Source organism: Neolamprologus multifasciatus, chromosome 2 (genome assembly GCF_963576455.1).
Source record: "Neolamprologus multifasciatus chromosome 2, fNeoMul1.2, whole genome shotgun sequence".
NCBI classification, from domain to species: Eukaryota; Metazoa; Chordata; class Actinopteri; order Cichliformes; family Cichlidae; genus Neolamprologus; species Neolamprologus multifasciatus.
Genome location: NC_140440.1, coordinates 36,727,115 through 36,748,927, shown reverse-complemented (window position 1 = coordinate 36,748,927; position 21,813 = coordinate 36,727,115). Strand labels below are relative to the sequence as shown.

Genomic DNA, 21,813 nt, shown 5'->3' with positions numbered 1-21,813 from the left:
AGTTTTTATCTGCGTATTTGTTCTGCTTATAGGGAACAACTGCGTTTGAACCTTTGAAAATGGAGGCCTAAGAAAAAAATGATTGTAATAAATGATTGCAATTCCTAAACAGTTTTGTTACCCCCTCACTGTATTGTGGAGCTCATTGTATAATTAATATTATGAAGCTAACTGTAGATGGTACTTGGTTAAATGTGTCAAGAAGTGCACAACAAAAAAGAGGAATACCAAATAAAAACAAACTGAATTCATCAATGTGCTATTTATTCTCCACAAATGTTGAAGTTGGTAATGAAGTTTAGCCATTTCACTCTGTTCCTCCTGACAGCTTATTGTATCTTTATACACCGTGTATCTTTGCACTTTCTTCCTTCCTTTGTTGATGGTATCTCCTAAATGTAAACAAATTGAGCCAGAGTGCTGAGAAAATGCCACAGGAACAACATATTAAACATTAGATGGACCAACAAAATTAAAAAAGAAAAAAAGAAAAATGAACAAAGAACGCCATCACTCAGCGAAATAAAAAGCAGTTTCTTCATTTTGTTTCTGTTCTACAAAGAGTACAATGATTATGGTGTTGGTTATGGTAGTACCTACCAATAGTGGCATGCCAGAAGCACATCAGTCCTTTTAGGGTTACTCTTGTCAAACCTAAAATGAAGTAGGATACAGAAGACACGACGGTCTTCTGCATCCTTCACAGTCTTTACCACTCTTTGTTTTCAGGCTACAGTCTTAAACAGACATCAGATTAAACAAAGTAACTGACAGTGTTGCACTTCATGCTCTGAGCATGAAATCAACGATTGTGTAGATTTCCTCATATGAACACTTTGCTTCTAGCACTACCACAACCATGATGCACAAATGCAGCATGGTTCTGATACTGAAATGAAGTCTTCTAACTTTGTAGTGTTTGCACTGTGTCATATCATCATATCATTGTAGGGCATGTTTAAAGACTGAAATCGACTGAGTTTTGTTTTTGGGCCAACTGCTGAGACAAATAGCTGGTTCTTTAGTTGGACTCTGTCTGTCTGCTACATCAAGTGATACTATTCACATCATATACCGTCAGTCAAGCAATTGCCAAGAATAACACATTGGAAAATGTTGTTTTAAACTTAACATAGTGCACGAAGGCATGGCTTGCCAGCTGAAATATGTGACATGACTTCTGCAAAACACTGAAGTTGGCAACCTTATATAATTGTCACATTTCATGTCACATTTTGCCAGCAAGTAAGACAATGTATCTGATTACAACAAGGAGCCACGTAAATGTCAAGAAAGAACATAATATACTGAAAGAGACGACACTGATTAGCCAGACTGTAGAAACACACACAAAACAACCATGTGTTACTTTCCTTCTCAGTTTCTCTGGTTACTTGAAGAAAAACTGTCTTCATGGCGTTTTAAGTGGAATGATGCAGTATGCCACTGTGCATCACAGAACCTCATTTCCATAAAGGGTCTTAATTAATCAGGTATGAAAGTGGAGTAAAGTGGAGGAAACTGCACCTGTTCTATATTAGCTCATAGCTGTAATTAGCTTGCCGAGGTTAGGGTTACGGTTAGGGGTTAGGGTTAGGTTTGTGAAAATGAGCAGGCCACCAGCAAGCTGGCAGCCTGAAGTGCACGGGCCATCAATGGGGCTGGGTGGTGATGTCCCTGCCCTGTTTCAAAAAATTACCCATCTTGGGTGTATGCGCATTTTACATCATTGGGCCCTCGCGACGTTTCGGCATATCTGTGCCTTCTTCAGGCTGGCCCAATGTGTGTTGTCTTGTGTCTGTTTGACCTCTGTCTTGTCTGTGCCTCTCTTGGCTTTTATACTGTTTCTTGGCTCCTCCCACTCTTGGGTTTCCAACTTGTGTTTCTTAAAAATGCTTACTTGCTTTTCTTTCTGTTTTTCTCTTTTTGTGACTTCCTTGTCTTACTATACTTATATTTTCTCTTGTTTTTCGTCTCTTTATCTTTGTTTCTTACTTTTCTTTCTCTGTTTGTTTTTCGTGACTTTCTCTTTGTCTATTTTTCTCTTTATCTTTGTTTCTTACTTTTCTTTCTCTGTTTGTTTTTCGTGACTTTCTCTTTGTCTATTTTTCTCTTTATCTTTGTTTCTTACTTTTCTTTCTCTGTTTGTTTTTCGTGACTTTCTCTTTGTCTATTTTTCTTCATTTCTCCACTTGTTTTCTTTATTATTGTTTTTCATGGCACCCCCTGCTGTTTTGACATCCCGTCCTTTGTTCTTTGTTCATATTTATTATTATGGCACTCCCTTCCTTTTATGTCCTTTCCTTTTTTCCTACTTGGTTTTTTTCATGACTTTGTCTTACTTTCCTACTTGGTTTTTTCGTGACTTTGTGTTCTCCCTTCTGACTGTTTGTCTTTGTGTTCTAGGTTTGTCTTTGTGTTTTAGGGGACCCCCCTGGTTAGGGTTAGGGTTAGGTATTTAGAGATTTTGGCTTAGTTTATTTCATTTGAAACTTTATTGCACGGTCCTAGGTATCGGCTGCAACATCCTATTTCCCCTTTTGTCTCCTCTTCTTCTCAAAGGCATCCTCCTCTTCTTCTTTGGCTTCTCTTGTACCTCCTTCCTTTATGTTGTCAATTTAAGGCCATCACCCCAACTTACTTAATCCCCACAGTCCCCCGTGATCTCCAAGAAAGTATAGTAAAGATGCCCACCACAATGTCACTCATGTTTTTAAATTATAATAGCCCCTAATGCCATAACACTCCCATCAATCTCTGGAGGGGATTGGGCCTCCAAGAGAAAAGAACTTTATTATTTGAATTTTTCATTTTTCTTATCAAAGATATAATTTTTCAATCACATGCAATTAGTAATCACAATAAGAACGTATACTGTTAGTATTTCACTCTGTTCACACCGGTATTCATGCATTTCTGAGATGGGAGCTCATAGCATTCAGGGCTATATACTAAATTTAATCTTGACCATTAGTCTTTTAAATTTTTTTTTTTTGTGACAATTTATGCAGTGGAGGAGGTGACAACTGTTCTTTAACAAGAGCATTTACACAACATAGGTCATCAGTCCATTTGCTTTATTAGAGCTCTGTTTATTTCACCTTTTCCATCTTAAGCACACTTTATGGATGTAATTTAACACTTTATTCCGGCCTCCTCCTAGAGCAGATAGAGATCACGGTGTACGGGCCAGTCCTCTGACCTTGGCTCCTGGAAATTCACAATCGGACATCCACAGCCTTTTTGCCCCCCCTCCCTCACCCATTGGGGTCCCAACAAATTCGTTTTAGCCATATACTCTTTATACTCAAAATTAACAACATCTCTGGAGCACAAGAAATTGTTAGAATCTACCACCCAAACCACAAGTCTAGGATAAAGACACAAAAGGAAACATTGTTTTCAAAAACCTCTCACGTAGGTGCATTCAGACCTAGTGGCACATAAATATTTAATCTGTCTATCCAGATCCTCTCCATTCTCCTCCGCTGACCGACTGATCAGCCCGGATTCGCCTGCAGACCAATAATGCTTAGAGCCCCCTCTGCATGCTCCCTAAAGTGGATGGCCACCAATGAGCGTGGCTCCACTAACCGTACGGCATACAAATGTTGTTGTAACCGTGTTTTCAGGCGGGCCCCCGTTTCCCCACATACATAAACCCACAACATGTATACTGAATGGCATAAACCACATTCTTTGTCTCCAAGGAGAGTCTTCATCGAGTTGCCCAAGAGACCCCACTATGTGGATTGTTAATCATATGTCTCCAAACCTGCGTTTAACCGCAGGCTCTCACACCAGCTCTCAAATATTCTTCCGGCCGTTTCCCTCGTCCAATGAATCCCATCCGCTGTGGTGTGGAAATCATGTTGTGAAATACATGGCAAGTACTTATAGTGTGTGCTAATGAAGTTATTAATCATGGTGAGATTGTATTTTTGAATTTTAGATAGCGACTTAGCGAAGTGAATCTGCGCGACAAAGATGTCTGCATTAGGAAACGCAGCTCGCGCACCATGCACCACCCTACGTAACTGCTTAATCGAAGTTTTTTGAGGATCCTGATCCATATTATTTAAACCCACCGAAAGTATCACCAACCCCGTGCCCTCGCACACCGGCGCCGTCTCCAGCAAGTTAAAAAAATGATAAAAGTTCGCTCCCGGATAACTCTCAATTTGAATCTGATTATTTTTAAAGGAGGGTATGCTGTTTAAGTTCGAATCCCCCAGAAAAGCTACAGGTTTAATGACTCTGATTCTCCAATCCTGTAGTTTACGGCTCGCCCGCGCCCGGTGGTACGATGGCGTGTGCCACGCCCCCTCCACGGTCTCCGTTTCGGCCTCCGCCCTGGTCACTTCCTCATCTCTTGTGGACTCGCAACGGCTGCGTCCCTCCGCTCGCTTTTTAGGCCCCACGGTTTTAAACTCATCAGCAGAGTCATTGCTTTCACTGACCTCCTCGCTCAGGTGGAAATTACTTTTAAGATTGAAATGGTGGGGATCGGCGCGGTCCAATGAGTCAAAGCTCATATTGCCCGCTTGGTCGTGCTGTTGCATGACCTCTATCATCATCTCCCCTACTTCTTTTCCACCTGTTTGAGCAGAGGATTTAATTTTTAACCGTTTCTGCTGTTTCGCTACGGGCCTCTCCGTTGCAGACGCAGCCGGCATGTGCGTTCGGTCACCTTCGCGAGGCGCAGAAGAAGGACCTGGGGGGGCGGTGGACCGGGGCGGCAAAGTAACGGGAGTATTCAGGGAGAAGTCACGGCGTGCGGCGGTCGCGGGGCATGCAGAGGGAGAACACAGAGAGGCAGGCAAAATATCATCAATCCCATCTAGATCTACCGCAACATTTGAACGAATTCCTCTTACTACACACCCCACCTCCCCACCCTCCCCTGTCTTCACCCCACCTCCGTCCCCTTCCTTATCAAAAATTATTCCCCCAAGGGCACCCAAACGGGCCGGCGCACGGGCCTCAGCTTTCCGAGAGTCACTAAACTCCTCCAGCATCGTTTTCCTTTTACCCAACGATAGATTCTTCTGGTAGGAAGCCTTTTGTTTATTAATGTTGCTAGTATCGCGGCCCGCTACAATTGTAGGTAAAGCCGGAAACTCATTCTCATCCCTCCAGTTAATTAATACTGAACCCGATTCTTCCCCTCTCTCAATCTGTCTCTCCGTGCGCTCGGCCTGAGGTTGGGCCGTGCGCTCGGCCTGAGGTTGGGCCGTGCGCTCGGCCTGAGGTTGGGCCGTGCGCTCGGCCTGAGGTTGGGCCGTGCGCTCGGCCTGAGGTTGGGCCGTGCGCTCGGCCTGAGGTTGGGCCGTGCGCTCGGCCTGAGGTTGGGCCGCCCCCCCCCCCCCCTCCTCCCCTGGTGAATCAAGGAGAGCCTCCACACACGACATTGTGGACGCCCTCAAACGGGCCCCATACCTTTTTAAAGCCCACCCCTTTGCTACCTGGAGTGACACCACATTCTTTTTAATCCCTTTTAAAGACTGAATGACATTAACATAATGTTCATACAGTATGTTCTTGGCCATCCAGGAGTCCGTATTACGCTCCAGCTGCACCCTGACTTTTTCTGTAGGTGCTGCCGGCTTAATAAAGTTGGACAATCTGGACACCTGTCTCACCATTCCCCAGGGATATAAGCCTCTGTCACGCGCCTCTTCAGTCACTCTTTTATGATGTACTGTCTGGATTAATTTAAAAATATCCTTCGCACACTTTCTAGTCTCTGCATCTAGCGCACGATTTAATCCAGAGGCAGCTACATAGCTTGCCGTTTTCCCGAAGCGTCTCAAACCCGGGCGACCCGGCTGTCCCAATCCCTCCCTTAGCCTCGTCTCATCCCGACCCCCAGCATGCATAACCAGGCCAACATCAAACGGACCTTCTCCTAAAGTTTCAGAATCGTCTGTTTGGACCTTGTGTCTGTCAGTGGGGAGCTCACCTGTATTTCCTCGCGGTCGCTGAGCCACTCGGTTTATGCTTGGTGATCTCTGCCTTCTCCGAGCTCCCCTCTGATGGCGTGGAAACGTCCATCCGCCGTCCTGCATTTCCCACGGCGTCCTCATCTGGTGTGCCTCCATTCTGCACCTAAACACTCCTTTTGTAGATAGTTACTCCTCCGATCTCGGGCGTCCCCGTTACAGTGTCTATTGGTCGGAGGAGCTCAAAAACAAGAGGGTTAAGGTCGCACACCGATGCCTCGTTCTGTCCAACGCCACCTCTTAGTTTCAAATTTAGAGTTCACGAGGAGAGTGTAACAGGTGGAAAAAGAGCTCCCCACTTGGCAGTTTTCTTAAAGGAGTCCGTTAAAAAGAATTAGTTTCTAGTGTGATCAGGCTAAAGCATTGTCATTATCGCCCGTCACAGGGAGAGCTGTGCAAAAAATTAGCTTTTCTCCCAAAAAAGTCTGGCCTGGCGTCCCTGACGTTTCGCGGATTTCCCGCTTCCTCAGAGGGATACAAGCTAATGGGGGCCAGGAGAGAACGAGGCATTAAAACATTTGCTAAGAGACGCCCAGTCCCGTGGGCCTCTCCCAGGATAGGTCACCCTAAGTCACATGGGAGCAGTGAGGTATTCCCACGACACACCCCTCCCAGGTGTGTTCAGGTGCCCAGGCCAAAATTAGTATATAAATAATATTTTTAAAAAAATATATTATATAAAACAATCCTTCCATACAAAAAATAATGATAAATAATTAAATAAATATAAAAAAAAAAAAAATTTAAAAGACTAATGGTCAAGATTAAATTTAGTATATAGCCCTGAATGCTATGAGCTCCCATCTCAGAAATGCATGAATACCGGTGTGAACAGAGTGAAATACTAACAGTATACGTTCTTATTGTGATTACTAATTGCATGTGATTGAAAAATTATATCTTTGATAAGAAAAATGAAAAATTCAAATAATAAAGTTCTTTTCTCTTGGAGGCCCAATCCCCTCCAGAGAGTGATGGGAGTGTTATGGCATTAGGGGCTATTATAATTTAAAAACATGAGTGACATTGTGGTGGGCATCTTTACTATACTTTCTTGGAGATCACGGGGGACTGTGGGGATTAAGTAAGTTGGGGTGATGGCCTTAAATTGACAACATAAAGGAAGGAGGTACAAGAGAAGCCAAAGAAGAAGAGGAGGATGCCTTTGAGAAGAAGAGGAGACAAAAGGGGAAATAGGATGTTGCAGCCGATACCTAGGACCGTGCAATAAAGTTTCAAATGAAATAAACTAAGCCAAAATCTCTAAATACCTAACCAGCCTGTGCCAGGAATCTGTGTCTGTCATCCTCCCTGCAACGAACTAAAAGTCTTTTCATGAAGAGAAAATCTGACTCTCTTCTACAATATGAACTGCACCTCCTCTGGCTAAAATGAGGAGCTCTAAGGAGGTTGAACTGGTTTTTGGAAAGATGTGAAAATCTAAACCTAACCTCTTTGTTTAGCTATAACTCCAAAATTTATGAATGAACTGGAATATGACCCTACCCAGTCCACATGATCCTAAACTTAACCTCCTTGTTTAACTATAGCTCTAGAACTTGTGAATGAACTGAAAGATGACCCTACCGAGGCCACATGACCCTAAACCTAACCTCTTTGGGGAAGTGACTAAGGTTGGGGATAAAAACTTGGAGAAGCAGCCCTGTTATGGGAAGCCCCTGAAAAACTATAAGCTTAAACATCTTGGATACTATGGCCCTCAGATTTTAAAAGGCACTTATTAAACCCCTGGGCCTACAACCCTTATTGTTTATATTAAAACCTATAAGATTTACCCCTAGTTATGTGTAGGGGCACTAACAGGGGTTGGTTTGGGGATCATAATGCCTAAACTGATGAGAGAAACTGCAAATAATACACAAGTATCTCTGACATTGTGTGATTCTGTATCTCTGCTGACCGACTAGACCAGATCCCTAGGTTCTTTGGGTGGGTGTCTTCCCCTGACCACTGGTTGAAGATTAAATCCGTATACTGGATAGAGATATGGTTTTGTTCTTCTAATTTTTTTCAACTAAGGTGAATCTGGGTCGTTTGATTTATTTAATTATCAATCCTTGTGTGGATGGTTTAATTTTTAGATTCCTTTCCCCCTCCCTTAATTTCCCTCCCCAGTTTTTTCACGTTCCTGCTCCGGATGTTACCCGTTGTCGGGTTCTCCCCCTGGTCCGTGACAGCCCTAAGACTCCCTCACGGACCCCACTCCCCTACCTAGTTTGTTATTTTAATTAATTTAGTTCTCCTTCCCCATCCCTTTTTATTGTTTGGTTCTTAATTTTAAGGTTAATTTGTTCCTTTTTATCTTATAGGGCAAATTATTTTTATCTCTTGTATTTCTTAAATATTTATTTTTAGCAGGATGATGGTTTTTATGTAGTTTTTTTTTATATTTATATAGATCAATCTTCTATAATAATTTTATGGTATTAATGTACAGGAGTGACACCACAAAAGTTTTTTATTTTATTATTTATTATTAATTTTTGTATGAAAGGAATGTTTTATATAATATTATTTATATACTAATTTTGGCCGGGGCACCTGAACACACCTGGGAGGGGTGTGTCGTGGGAATACCTCACTGCTCCCATGTGACTTAGGGTGACCTATCCTAGGAGATGCCCACGGGACTGGGCGTCTCTTAGCAAATGTTTTAATGCCTCGTTCTCTCCTGGCCCCCATTAGCGTGTATCCCTCTGAGGAAGCGGGAAATCCGCGAAACGTCAGGGACGCCAGGCCAGACTTTTTTGGGAGAAAAGCTAATTTTTTGCACAGCTCTCCCTGTGACGGGCGATAATGACAATGCTTTAGCCTGATCACACTAGAAACTAATTCTTTTTTAACGGACTCCTTTAAGAAAACTGCCAAGTGGGGAGCTCTTTTTCCACCTGTTACACTCTCCTCGTGAACTTTAAATTTGAAACTAAAGAGGTGGCGTTGGACAGAACGAGGCATCGGTGTGCGACCTTAACCCTCTTGTTTTTGAGCTCCTCCTACCAATAGACACTGTAACGGGGACGCCCGAGATCGGAGGAGTAACTATCTACAAAAGGAGTGTTTAGGTGCAGAATGGAGGCACACCAGATGAGGACGCCGTGGGAAATGCAGGACGGCGGATGGACGTTTCCACGCCATCAGAGGGGAGCTCGGAGAAGGCAGAGATCACCAAGCATAAACCGAGTGGCTCAGCGACCGCGAGGAAATACAGGTGAGCTCCCCACTGACAGACACAAGGTCCAAACAGACGATTCTGAAACTTTAGGAGAAGGTCCGTTTGATGTTGGCCTGGTTATGCATGCTGGGGGTCGGGATGAGACGAGGCTAAGGGAGGGATTGGGACAGCCGGGTCGCCCGGGTTTGAGACGCTTCGGGAAAACGGCAAGCTATGTAACTGCCTCTGGATTAAATCGTGCGCTAGATGCAGAGACTAGAAAGTGTGCGAAGGATATTTTTAAATTAATCCAGACAGTACATCATAAAAGAGTGACTGAAGAGGCGCGTGACAGAGGCTTATATCCCTGGGGAATGGTGAGACAGGTGTCCAGATTGTCCAACTTTATTAAGCCGGCAGCACCTACAGAAAAAGTCAGGGTGCAGCTGGAGCGTAATACGGACTCCTGGATGGCCAAGAACATGGATATACTGTATGAACATTATGTTAATGTCATTCAGTCTTTAAAAGGGATTAAAAAGAATGTGGTGTCACTCCAGGTAGCAAAGGGGTGGGCTTTAAAAAGGTATGGGGCCCGTTTGAGGGCGTCCACAATGTCGTGTGTGGAGGCTCTCCTTGATTCACCAGGGGAGGAGGGTGGGGGGGCGGCCCAACCTCAGGCCGAGCGCACGGAGAGACAGATTGAGAGAGGGGAAGAATCGGGTTCAGTATTAATTAACTGGAGGGATGAGAATGAGTTTCCGGCTTTACCTACAATTGTAGCGGGCCGCGATACTAGCAACATTAATAAACAAAAGGCTTCCTACCAGAAGAATCTATCGTTGGGTAAAAGGAAAACGATGCTGGAGGAGTTAAGTGACTCTCGGAAAGCTGAGGCCCGTGCGCCGGCCCGTTTGGGTGCCCTTGGGGGAATAATTTTTGATAAGGAAGGGGACGGAGGTGGGGGGAAGACAGGGGAGGGTGGGGAGGTGGGGTGTGTAGTAAGAGGAATTCGTTCAAATGTTGCGGTAGATCTAGATGGGATTGATGATATTTTGCCTGCCTCTCTGTGTTCTCCCTCTGCATGCCCCGCGACCGCCGCACGCCGTGACTTCTCCCTGAATACTCCCGTTACTTTGCCGCCCCGGTCCACCGCCCCCCCAGGTCCTTCTTCTGCGCCTCGCGAAGGTGACCGAACGCACATGCCGGCTGCGTCTGCAACGGAGAGGCCCGTAGCGAAACAGCAGAAACGGTTAAAAATTAAATCCTCTGCTCAAACAGGTGGAAAAGAAGTAGGGGAGATGATGATAGAGGTCATGCAACAGCACGACCAAGCGGGCAATATGAGCTTTGACTCATTGGACCGCGCCGATCCCCACCATTTCAATCTTAAAAGTAATTTCCACCTGAGCGAGGAGGTCAGTGAAAGCAATGACTCTGCTGATGAATTTAAAACCGTGGGGCCTAAAAAGCGAGCGGAGGGACGCAGCCGTTGCGAGTCCACAAGAGATGAGGAAGTGACCAGGGCGGAGGCCGAAACGGAGACCGTGGAGGGGGCGTGGCACACGCCATCGTACCACCGGGCGCGGGCGAGCCGTAAACTACAGGATTGGAGAATCAGAGTCATTAAACCTGTAGCTTTTCTGGGGGATTCGAACTTAAACAGCATACCCTCCTTTAAAAATAATCAGATTCAAATTGAGAGTTATCCGGGAGCGAACTTTTATCATTTTTTTAACTTGCTGGAGACGGCGCCGGTGTGCGAGGGCACGGGGTTGGTGATACTTTCGGTGGGTTTAAATAATATGGATCAGGATCCTCAAAAAACTTCGATTAAGCAGTTACGTAGGGTGGTGCATGGTGCGCGAGCTGCGTTTCCTAATGCAGACATCTTTGTCGCGCAGATTCACTTCGCTAAGTCGCTATCTAAAATTCAAAAATACAATCTCACCATGATTAATAACTTCATTAGCACACACTATAAGTACTTGCCATGTATTTCACAACATGATTTCCACACCACAGCGGATGGGATTCATTGGACGAGGGAAACGGCCGGAAGAATATTTGAGAGCTGGTGTGAGAGCCTGCGGTTAAACGCAGGTTTGGAGACATATGATTAACAATCCACATAGTGGGGTCTCTTGGGCAACTCGATGAAGACTCTCCTTGGAGACAAAGAATGTGGTTTATGCCATTCAGTATACATGTTGTGGGTTTATGTATGTGGGGAAACGGGGGCCCGCCTGAAAACACGGTTACAACAACATTTGTATGCCGTACGGTTAGTGGAGCCACGCTCATTGGTGGCCATCCACTTTAGGGAGCATGCAGAGGGGGCTCTAAGCATTATTGGTCTGCAGGCGAATCCGGGCTGATCAGTCGGTCAGCGGAGGAGAATGGAGAGGATCTGGATAGACAGATTAAATATTTATGTGCCACTAGGTCTGAATGCACCTACGTGAGAGGTTTTTGAAAACAATGTTTCCTTTTGTGTCTTTATCCTAGACTTGTGGTTTGGGTGGTAGATTCTAACAATTTCTTGTGCTCCAGAGATGTTGTTAATTTTGAGTATAAAGAGTATATGGCTAAAACGAATTTGTTGGGACCCCAATGGGTGAGGGAGGGGGGGCAAAAAGGCTGTGGATGTCCGATTGTGAATTTCCAGGAGCCAAGGTCAGAGGACTGGCCCGTACACCGTGATCTCTATCTGCTCTAGGAGGAGGCCGGAATAAAGTGTTAAATTACATCCATAAAGTGTGCTTAAGATGGAAAAGGTGAAATAAACAGAGCTCTAATAAAGCAAATGGACTGATGACCTATGTTGTGTAAATGCTCTTGTTAAAGAACAGTTGTCACCTCCTCCACTGCATAAATTGTCACAAAAAAAAAAAAAAAAAAATTTAAAAGACTAATGGTCAAGATTAAATTTAGTATATAGCCCTGAATGCTATGAGCTCCCATCTCAGAAATGCATGAATACCGGTGTGAACAGAGTGAAATACTAACAGTATACGTTCTTATTGTGATTACTAATTGCATGTGATTGAAAAATTATATCTTTGATAAGAAAAATGAAAAATTCAAATAATAAAGTTCTTTTCTCTTGGAGGCCCAATCCCCTCCAGAGATTGATGGGAGTGTTATGGCATTAGGGGCTATTATAATTTAAAAACATGAGTGACATTGTGGTGGGCATCTTTACTATACTTTCTTGGAGATCACGGGGGACTGTGGGGATTAAGTAAGTTGGGGTGATGGCCTTAAATTGACAACATAAAGGAAGGAGGTACAAGAGAAGCCAAAGAAGAAGAGGAGGATGCCTTTGAGAAGAAGAGGAGACAAAAGGGGAAATAGGATGTTGCAGCCGATACCTAGGACCGTGCAATAAAGTTTCAAATGAAATAAACTAAGCCAAAATCTCTAAATACCTAACCCTAACCCCCTAACCCTAACCCTACCCTAACCCCTAACCCCAGTACAAGTCAGTGAACTTGAAACGACTTTAACATGTAATGCACAGGACTTTCCAGCTTTGCGCCCTCCTGTGGAACACAGAGGCAATTGATTGTCCCAAGCTGTTCATATCCACTGGGCGAACACCTTCTGACACTTTGTACCGCATTGAGCCAGCAGAGGGAGCCCCTCTTCTCAAATCCCAGTTGGACAGCAGCTGCCCTGCTTCTGTCTGTGTGCTCTGGTGTGTGTGTGTGTGTGTGTGTGAGACAGAGAGAGAGAGTGAGTGCCACTTGCTGTGTATTTAAAAACCAAACACTGAAACAAACCTCCAATCTCCAATCGTAGAGTATGTCCTGAAGGCGCATATGTGTGGACGAGAAGATGACGCAGTGCTCCAAAGGCCTGGTTCTGCTGTCCCTTCTGCTGTCTCCTGCTGCAAGCACTTCTGTGCAGGTAAGCTTCTTTCGAAAAAGGTTTACAGCTCTATCTCCGGATAGGAGTGTCTGACAAAGACAGCGCAGGCACCCTTGGAGTCGGGGAAGGATTCTGCATCCGTGGATGCATCACACGACCGTTCTCCAACTACTGCCCCATCCTGCAAAGGTACTCTGAACGATGCCTTGTCGGGCGTCCACGAATGCGCCTGGACACAAGCAACGCAATGCCAGTTGAACCAGGCCCTCTGGACCTTCCTTTCTCCAATTGGGACCGTTTCGTCCCATCCTTTTTGGTCCCATTCGCCATATCTCCAGAACCGAAAAAGCCATCGGCGTGGGCTCTTCACCACAGCGTCCGGAAACCACTGGAACCCCCACCTAGACACCAACATCAGCCCTCTACACCTCTTACTTTTTCAGTTATTCCACTTTTGTCCCATCCTCTCCTGGCTATTTTGATAACCCTAACATCACCAAACACTAGGGAAAACAAGTGGCAAACACTAGGGAAAACAAGTGCAAGTCACTTCCTTTCACTTCACAAAACATGTCAGAAAAGTTAGCAAAAATGCTAATGCTAAGCTAGCCCAAAGTGGCAAACCCTGACCCTAACACTAGGGGAAACCAGTGGGAAAACCTAAGAAAACATCACCAAACACTAGGGAAAACAAGTGGGAAACACTAGAGGAAACCAGTGGGAAAACCTAAGAAAACATCACCAAACACTAGGGAAAACAAGTGCAAGTCACATCCTTTGACTTCACAAAAGATTTCAGAAAAGTTAGCAAAAATGCTAATGCTAAGCTAACCCAATGCTAAGCTACCACCACAGGAAACAGTAGGGAGTCAAGTGGGAAACACTAGGGAAAACAAGTGCAAGTCACTTCCTTTGACTTCACAAAACATGTCAACATCTTACACCCTGACATGTCCTTTTCACTAAACCTAAGGTCCGTGAAGGTGCACTAAGACAACAAACATCTTTTGACTTTAACTCCAATCAAGAAAGTCCCAGAACCACGAGGCTCACACCCTCGGACTGGGGGTTGGATTCCGCATCCGCAGATGTGTCACTCGGCACCCATCGCTCAACCAAATAAAAATATTTCGTCACATGTTAAGTCACCGATCCCTGCCATGTTGGATGTCTAACGACCCGGCAGGGCCTGAGGAGTACAGTGGTGGTCAAATCAGCCCGATCAGACACTGCTATCTTCAACTTTGACCTTTTTATTTCATCAAATTTTGACCGATTTTCCTAAGTCCAGAACCGTTGGTGCTATCGACATGGGGTCTTCACCAGGGTGTCCGGAGGACCCAAAAACCCCCACATAGAAACCACTTTCATCCCTCTATGACACTTACTTTTCGAGTTATTCCATTTTATTTCGTCAACTATTGGCTATTACCCCGTAACCCTAACCCTAAATATAAACTTTATTAAAAGCACAATTAAAAAACAGTTGATTAAAAATTTAAAAGCAATTTAAAAACAATTTGAAAAACCTGTAAGGAAAGCAATATTAATACAATTTGATTAAAAACAACAATAATAAAAATACGGTACTTACCTGGAAGCCTAAATGAGGAAGGTACTTACCTGATTCGGAACCGGAGAGTAACGGACACGGAAGACGGAGTGGCGACAACGTAGTGGGCCTTGGGAAGGGTCACAGTATGGCCCGTGCACTGCTCCTGCCCTCCTCGTGCAGGGAGGAGCTTCATTCCCCTTACCTAACTTAAAAATTGTCAGGAAAGAGTGCTAACCACTGTGCAACTGTGCTGCACTGAACTTTAAAATCAAATTAAGGTTGCTTTCAAAAGATTTAGAATGAGAATAGCTGCACAAGGTTGTTTCTAGTTAAAACAAAACATCATTTGTTATGAGACTATTTTTGAGGATCAGAGGTACTTAACCTTTACACCTTTCAAACTTTGACACGTGCACAAAACATATTTCAAATAAAAATGCTGAAAAAACTGATAGACTTGATTATTTGTGTGTAACATCTCTTGCACTGCTTTTTACAGCTGCAAATCAAGGCCAAACATAATCTCATTCATCTTTGCAGCTAACTTCGATAAGAGAAGACACGCTCAATGGGTGTGACTTTTATCAACTCAGGAACTGGTTAATATTAACTTAAGTTATGAACCATAAAGTTAAACAGTGTGGCTTTGTGACTGTGAAGATAAATTCTTTCCCACCACACCTTGTTTGTCTGCGTCTACAATGAGCCAGTCAGCAGCTGCTAGGACCAATCCCTTTTCTAGGAGGGCTTACTCTCCACTTTGCGTTTCAAGAGCACAGCAAGAGAATGAGCAAAGTATACAGTTTTTAATTTAAATACCATGGCAAAGCAATGGCATATGGTGTGTCTTTGGATCATATGGCATTTTCAGACCTCAAATGTTACAGCTTTCAACCTGGACACGGAGAATGTACTGCAGAGAAATGGAGATCCAGGCAGCCTTTTTGGATTTTCTGTTGCCTTCCACCAACAGCTGAAACCTGCCAGAAAGAACCTGTGAGTGAAAGCAAAACAATTTGTAAGTTTGGAATTAATCAAACGTTTGTCTTACTGCTTGGTATTTTCCACCAGACTGCTAGTAGGAGCTCCACGAGCAAAGCATCAGAACCAGGTGAATGTTACAGGACTTGTTTACAAGTGTGATCTGACTACAACATCTAAGAGCTGTCAGCCCATTGAGTTTGACGATAAAGGTTTGTGTACTTTGTCTGAAGCTATATTTATCATTGTTTTATGGTAGCAAGTTTATAAGTGTTTAATATTCAATACAGTCCGCTTGACAGTGCCACTCTTGCTTGTTACTCACATACATTTCTTTAAGGAAAATTACATTATGCACACCACAAAGAACCACATGCAAACAATATAAAAGCCTTACCTGGAATTATAATCAACTGATTTCCTAGTCAACAGCTATTGTATGCATCAAAGTTATTGCCATGTAAGTAAAATATAACATAAAATATAATAATCGTATGAGTGTGTTTGATATCGGACAGCGACCGTTCATTATACATGCTGATTGAGAATGGTTATGGTTTTAGGGTAGAAACTGTCCATGAATTACTTGGTCCAAGTTTTTAGTGACATGCGGTGACTGACTGAGGACAGAATGTCAAACAGGTGATGGCCAGGTGGAGAGCAGTCTTTAACATTGCTTTGGGCTCTGGAACAGTTGCATGTGATTGCAATATGTTAAAGAGAACCAAGGGGGCAGCCAATGACTATTTCGACTGTGCTGATGGCTTCTATAGATCTTTATCAGTTAGTCAAAGGAGCTTGCAAAGAAAAGCGTCTGGACTTCTTTAAGTTACTTGAAGACGTTTCACCTCTCATCCGAGAAGCTTCTTCAGTTCTAAGGTCAAATGGTGGAGAGTCCCAGATATAAATCTAGTGGGAGTATCCCCCCACAGAGGGACAAAAGGACCCCTGATGATCCTCTAATCGCCTGAGCCAAGGTGTGAAACTGGGTGTGGGTCCCAATCAGCCAGAGTTTCGGGTGAGTTCATTGTTCACCCGAGTTCACCCGAAAGACAAAACTCCAAAACACAGACTTAACAATGTGGTGTATGCTGTACAGTGCAGCGAGGAATGCCCAGACCTCTACATCGGAGAGACCAAACAGCCACTTCACAAGCGCATGGCACAACACAGAAGAGCCACCTCCACAGGACAAGACTCAGCTGTCCATCTGCATCTTAAGGATAAAGGTCACTCTTTCGAGGATGCCAATGTTCACATTTTGGACAGAGAGGACCGATGGTTTGAAAGAGGAGTGAAAAAAGCCATCTATGTCCACTGTGAGCGACCATCTTTGAACAGAGGCGGTGGTTTACGACACCAACTCTCTGCCATCTATAATCCAGTTTTGAGTTCCCTCCCCAGATGCCTTAACGCCCACTCACATCCTGGGCCATCTGACCTCAGGAATTCGCATGATAAGGTGGGGCCAGGTTTCACAATGAACTCACCCGAAACTCTGGCTGATTGGGACCCACACCCAGTTTCACACCTTGGCTCAGGCGATTAGAGGACAATGACCTGGATGACTGAGAACCTTCACAGATTTATCAGTTATTAAGCAGCTAGCATAACACAATGTGAGACAGTATGTTTATACACTCTCATGTGGTAAAAGCTCACTAACAGTGACTTTTCTTCAACATTTTCATAAAGTGCAAACATTGCTGTGGTTATTTTGTCAGCGTCTTTGATGTTGCTGGCCCAAGGATCTTTCTTGTTGTATGATTTCACCTTCTTTAGAAGCAGACTCATCTCCTGAAACAAGTCCAACTACAGTGGTGTTATATGCAGTTTAAATAAGGAGTTGGTAGGACAGACTGTGTGTAGTCTAAATTGTATAGAGAGCACAGTATTAGGCTGAGAACACAGCACAGTGTGGGGAATTAGTGCTGAGTGAGATAATGAAAGAGAGGTGGTGACTACACATTTTGTCAATGGTTTGCAAGAAAATCTTTGATGGAAGTTCAGGTGTGAGAGTGGAAGTCCAAATTTGCTGGTCAGCAAAGTGACTAAAGCCAAATGACCCCCTGTGAAAGCTGGTTAGCTGTCCAGTTCGGGCAGTCTTCTGTCACCCCCAGAGTGAGTGCAGCTGGTCTGTAATGTTCAGACTGTCAACTGCAGGCTTTTTTGCTTCAAGGATAACAGGGGCTGGTGATACCCTGGGTGAGAGAGGGGCATGTGCTAGAGACAAATTAAAGTTCATAAAGACAGGCATGATTTGGTTGAGTGCATTCTTGGGTATTCCATCAGAGTCAGTAATGACTGAAAACAACCAGTGTCTGCATGGGAGCGTGTCTGAATGTACAACATCCTGAACCAGAAGCAGATAAACTGCAGCAGAAGACCACACTGAGTGCGGCTGACAAACCTGCAATTTTTGAGTGATGCCTAGCCCAAAGTTTGCGAGAAATATTTTCAGTACTTTGCACAATATATGCCACAATGGATTAAGACAGGTTTGAAGGCAAAACAGAGTGCAACCTGGTACAAGCAAGGTGTAAGAAATGAAGGGGCCAGTGAGTGTATTATTTATATCGCTCCCAAAACACTGTGCAGCAAAGTTATTAATTTAAACTCCTGTTTAATAGTCCAATACCATATATAAATACTTAAAATTGTGCCAAAATGTAAAGAAGAAAAAGAAGAGAAAACATATGCCAACACTTGCTCAAATTTCATTGTCAATATTTACTGAAGCGTTGAAGTGCAAAATAGAACAAGATATCTGTAGAATTTATCCCTAATACTTTAAACAAAAGGCTGTTGTAAGGGTTTGGGGACTTAAATGGTAAAAAAATGGTAAATGGCCTGCATTTGTATAGCGCTTTACTCAGTCCCTAAGGACCCCAAAGCGCTTTACACTACATTCACCCACACATTCACACACTGGCAATGGCAAGCTACGTTGTAGCCGCAGCTGCCCTGGGGTGCACTGACAGAGGCTTAAGCAGCAAAGTATATTTATTTTGCTGATATAACTCATTTAATTTAAATCTGTTTCTGGGAAGTAATCATAAAACTTTCTCTCAACTAAACATTAAAAGAGTGAGCTCAACTTTCTGGTTTTACAGAGTTCCTCAATAGTAAAGGCATAAATAACCAGTGGATGGGAGTTAGAGTCACGAGCCAAGGTCCTGGTAAAAATGTAATGGTAAGGAATGCATTCAGATTTTAAAGGAAATTTTAAGAAAGTCAACATCTTTTGTAAATCTAGCCTCCTTCCCTTTTAGACTTGTGCGCATCACTATCAGGACTGGGACATAACCCCAGGTCTTTACGTTCCTCACCTGCTGACAGGTCAGTGCTACCTCTTAGGAGACGACCTGAAGGTGGGGGAAGAAGAAAGGAGCTGGCGGAGGGTTGTTTGTGATAGAGAACACTTAACAAGACGTCAAAAGGACCACGACTGGTTTGCCTACTGCCAGCAGGGTCATGGAGCATCTTTTGCAAAGGATAACATATCCCTTCTATTTGGAGCACCAGGAGCTTATCAGTGGAAAGGTACATTAGAGCTTAGCAGTCGAGTGGTTTGACAAAATATATTCACTTATTCATGTTTTTTTTTATGTTTCATGTTGTTTTCACCCAAATGATCCTGCTCAAAGGAATTGTAAGAATGGAGGTTTTGGACAATCTGGACATCTACAGTGAGGATGCTCGCGAGACTGGAAATATTGACGATTTTAACCCAAAACTCATTCCTCTTAAGTCAAACAGCTACCTGGGTCAGTTTCTTCTCTCTTGAATACTGGCTAATGGTCAAGCAAATGTTAAAATTAAGATGTAAATTTTAGTGGTGTCAATGGATAAAACTCTTACAAAGTGAAACATTACAGTGAAACAGCATCATCCTGTACTATCCAGGATTCTCCATTGACTCCGGAATGGCCCTCATCAGGAAGGGCGAGCTGACAATCGTATCAGGAGCACCCAGAGGAGGTTACAGCGGACAGGTGGCATTTCTGAAGGCAGACCCTGTGGCACAGAGAAATCTGTCCGTGGAGCTGGTCCTCTCTGGACCAGGCCTGGCCTCTTCCTTTGGCTATGATTTGGCAGTGGTGGATCTCAACAGTGATGGGTAGGTTGAAGATTATGTCCATTAAACCACAGCCATTACATCTACATTTTTAGTTTTATACAAAAGGCTATACAAAAAGCTAGCTTTTTGTATAGCCTTAGGAGGTGGAACACTAAATACACACAGAACAGGGACTATCAGAGTGAAACAGGAAATATAACAGGTATGCACAGACACAAGCTTAGCACTAAGACATCAGACATGGCAATAAGGAGGGAACACAAAGATGTAGGACCACGGCAGGCACAGAGATGCAGAACAGAAGGAACTCAAAATACTAAACCTGAGAACTAGAAATACTAGAACAGAAACCAAAATATTAATAGTGACAACCCTGAATAACAAATAATCAAGAAACACAAATAAAAAAGCTACAAAACACTGGGTCACTGACCCAGGACCATGACAATATTTTTATGGGTTGGTTCAACCAACCCATAAAAATATGGGTCTGGGCTGAGGGAGGTCTGGGCTTCTCTGCTTGGGCTGCTGCCCCCGTGACCCGGCCCCAGATAAACGAAAGAAGATGGATGGATGGATGGATGGATGGAAATAAAGGGTTCAGTCTGAGTATCTAATAGCAAAAATGCATTTCATGAAAAAGATTATAGATTTCTCTTTCTCTAAATTCAGAGAGCTGTCATGCTAACATCATGAATTTTACACTCAAACACACATTATTCATCACAGATTAGGAAGTACACAGTCAATATAACTTTCTGTCTCTATTGCTATTCAGTAGTATTCATAGTAATTGGTTTTATATTGTGTTTTTTTGCTGCATGCAGGTGGGATGACCTCGCTGTGGGAGCACCGCAGTTCTTTGTCAAAGATGGCGAGGTTGGAGGAGCAGTCTATATCTATATCAATAACAAAGGAAGAAACTGGGAGAATATTGTTCCAGTCAAACTTCTTGGACATAAAGACTCCATGTTTGGCCTCGCAGTAGAAAATATTGGAGACATCAATCAAGATCATTATGGAGGTTGTAACATTTTAACTATATTTACAGAATATGAAAAAGTCACTAAATAACAATAGATAGTATTACATACCACATTCACTACTGGGTAAACCACATCGAGTTATGTCATAAAATACACAAATGTAATAAACCACACTCATCCTCAGCACACAGTGGGAGTGTTTTATTGCTTATGAATTGGACTTTAAATTTGTAACAGATAGGATGTCTCATATCTTCTCAAAGTAACTATCAGGGTTTCAATTTAAGCCCTAAAAACAACAGGAATTAAAAGACACAAAAGACAAGTGATACACGGAGTATACTCCAGTGTAAATGTCATTTCTGAAGATTTGTTATGTTAATTTCCAGTTTGGACTCTTCTAACTTGCCTTCGCATGATTAACAAATACTACACAATATCTTAGCCTTCCTAGATGCTATTTACCAACAAATTACTTAGGGATAGGCCCTCTCTTTGACATCATACAGACCCAAGAGTAGAAAAAAAAAGCATGAAACAGAGTGGCTAAAGCAGTCTGACACTTCAGTCTTGGCTCACAGAGATGACTTTAGCCATGTTAAAAAAGAGGATGTTAAAAAAAAGAGGATCTACTATTGTAGGTGCTCTTTAAATGCATTTTTGGATAAACCCCCAACTTTGTTGTCTCAGTGTTGTCACCATGATTTGTATTAGTGTTTGCCTGTGTTGACAGATATTGCAGTGGGAGCACCGTATGAGGGCTCTGGACTTGTATACCTTTACTATGGCTCTCCAGATGGTGTCAACAGAGAGCCTGCACAGGTGAATTTGCTGAGCTTTCTCAACATCATCGATTTAATTCAATAATATATGAATATTTACAATACAAAAAAACTTAATATCTTATATCTTTATATTTTTTCTTGTTTAGATAATTTCATCACAATCAAAGAAAGTGAAACTGTTTGGATATTCTCTGACTGGTAACCTGGACGTGGATGATAATCAGTATCCTGACTTGGCTGTTGGATCTCTCTCTGATTCCATTTTTGTTTACAGGTATATATATATATATATCTATATAGATATATATATAGATATATATATATATAGATATATATATAGATATATATATATATATAGATATAGATATAGAGAGAGAG

The 21,813-nt window shown here is 43.1% G+C and overlaps 1 protein-coding gene across 2 annotated transcripts in view; it reads left to right on the top strand.

Moving 5' to 3' along the window:
* The first annotated feature begins 8,537 nt into the window (after window positions 1-8,537).
* The window catches only part of LOC146525019 (integrin alpha-6-like), a 26,144-nt gene continuing 12,868 nt past the window's right edge, over window positions 8,538-21,813 (top strand). The window contains exons 1-11 of one of the 2 annotated variants that reach the window (XM_085176840.1): window positions 8,538-9,231; window positions 12,979-13,086; window positions 15,490-15,598; window positions 15,674-15,795; window positions 18,697-18,776; window positions 18,856-19,126; window positions 19,231-19,350; window positions 19,490-19,703; window positions 20,492-20,688; window positions 21,384-21,472; window positions 21,582-21,709. In XM_085176840.1, coding sequence (XP_085032966.1) covers window positions 9,093-9,231; window positions 12,979-13,086; window positions 15,490-15,598; window positions 15,674-15,795; window positions 18,697-18,776; window positions 18,856-19,126; window positions 19,231-19,350; window positions 19,490-19,703; window positions 20,492-20,688; window positions 21,384-21,472; window positions 21,582-21,709 — 1,577 coding nt within the window. In that variant the 5' untranslated portion in view covers window positions 8,538-9,092. The remainder of the gene's footprint in view (window positions 9,232-12,978; window positions 13,087-15,489; window positions 15,599-15,673; window positions 15,796-18,696; window positions 18,777-18,855; window positions 19,127-19,230; window positions 19,351-19,489; window positions 19,704-20,491; window positions 20,689-21,383; window positions 21,473-21,581; window positions 21,710-21,813) is intronic. The other variant, XM_085176851.1, reaches the window with a different exon arrangement.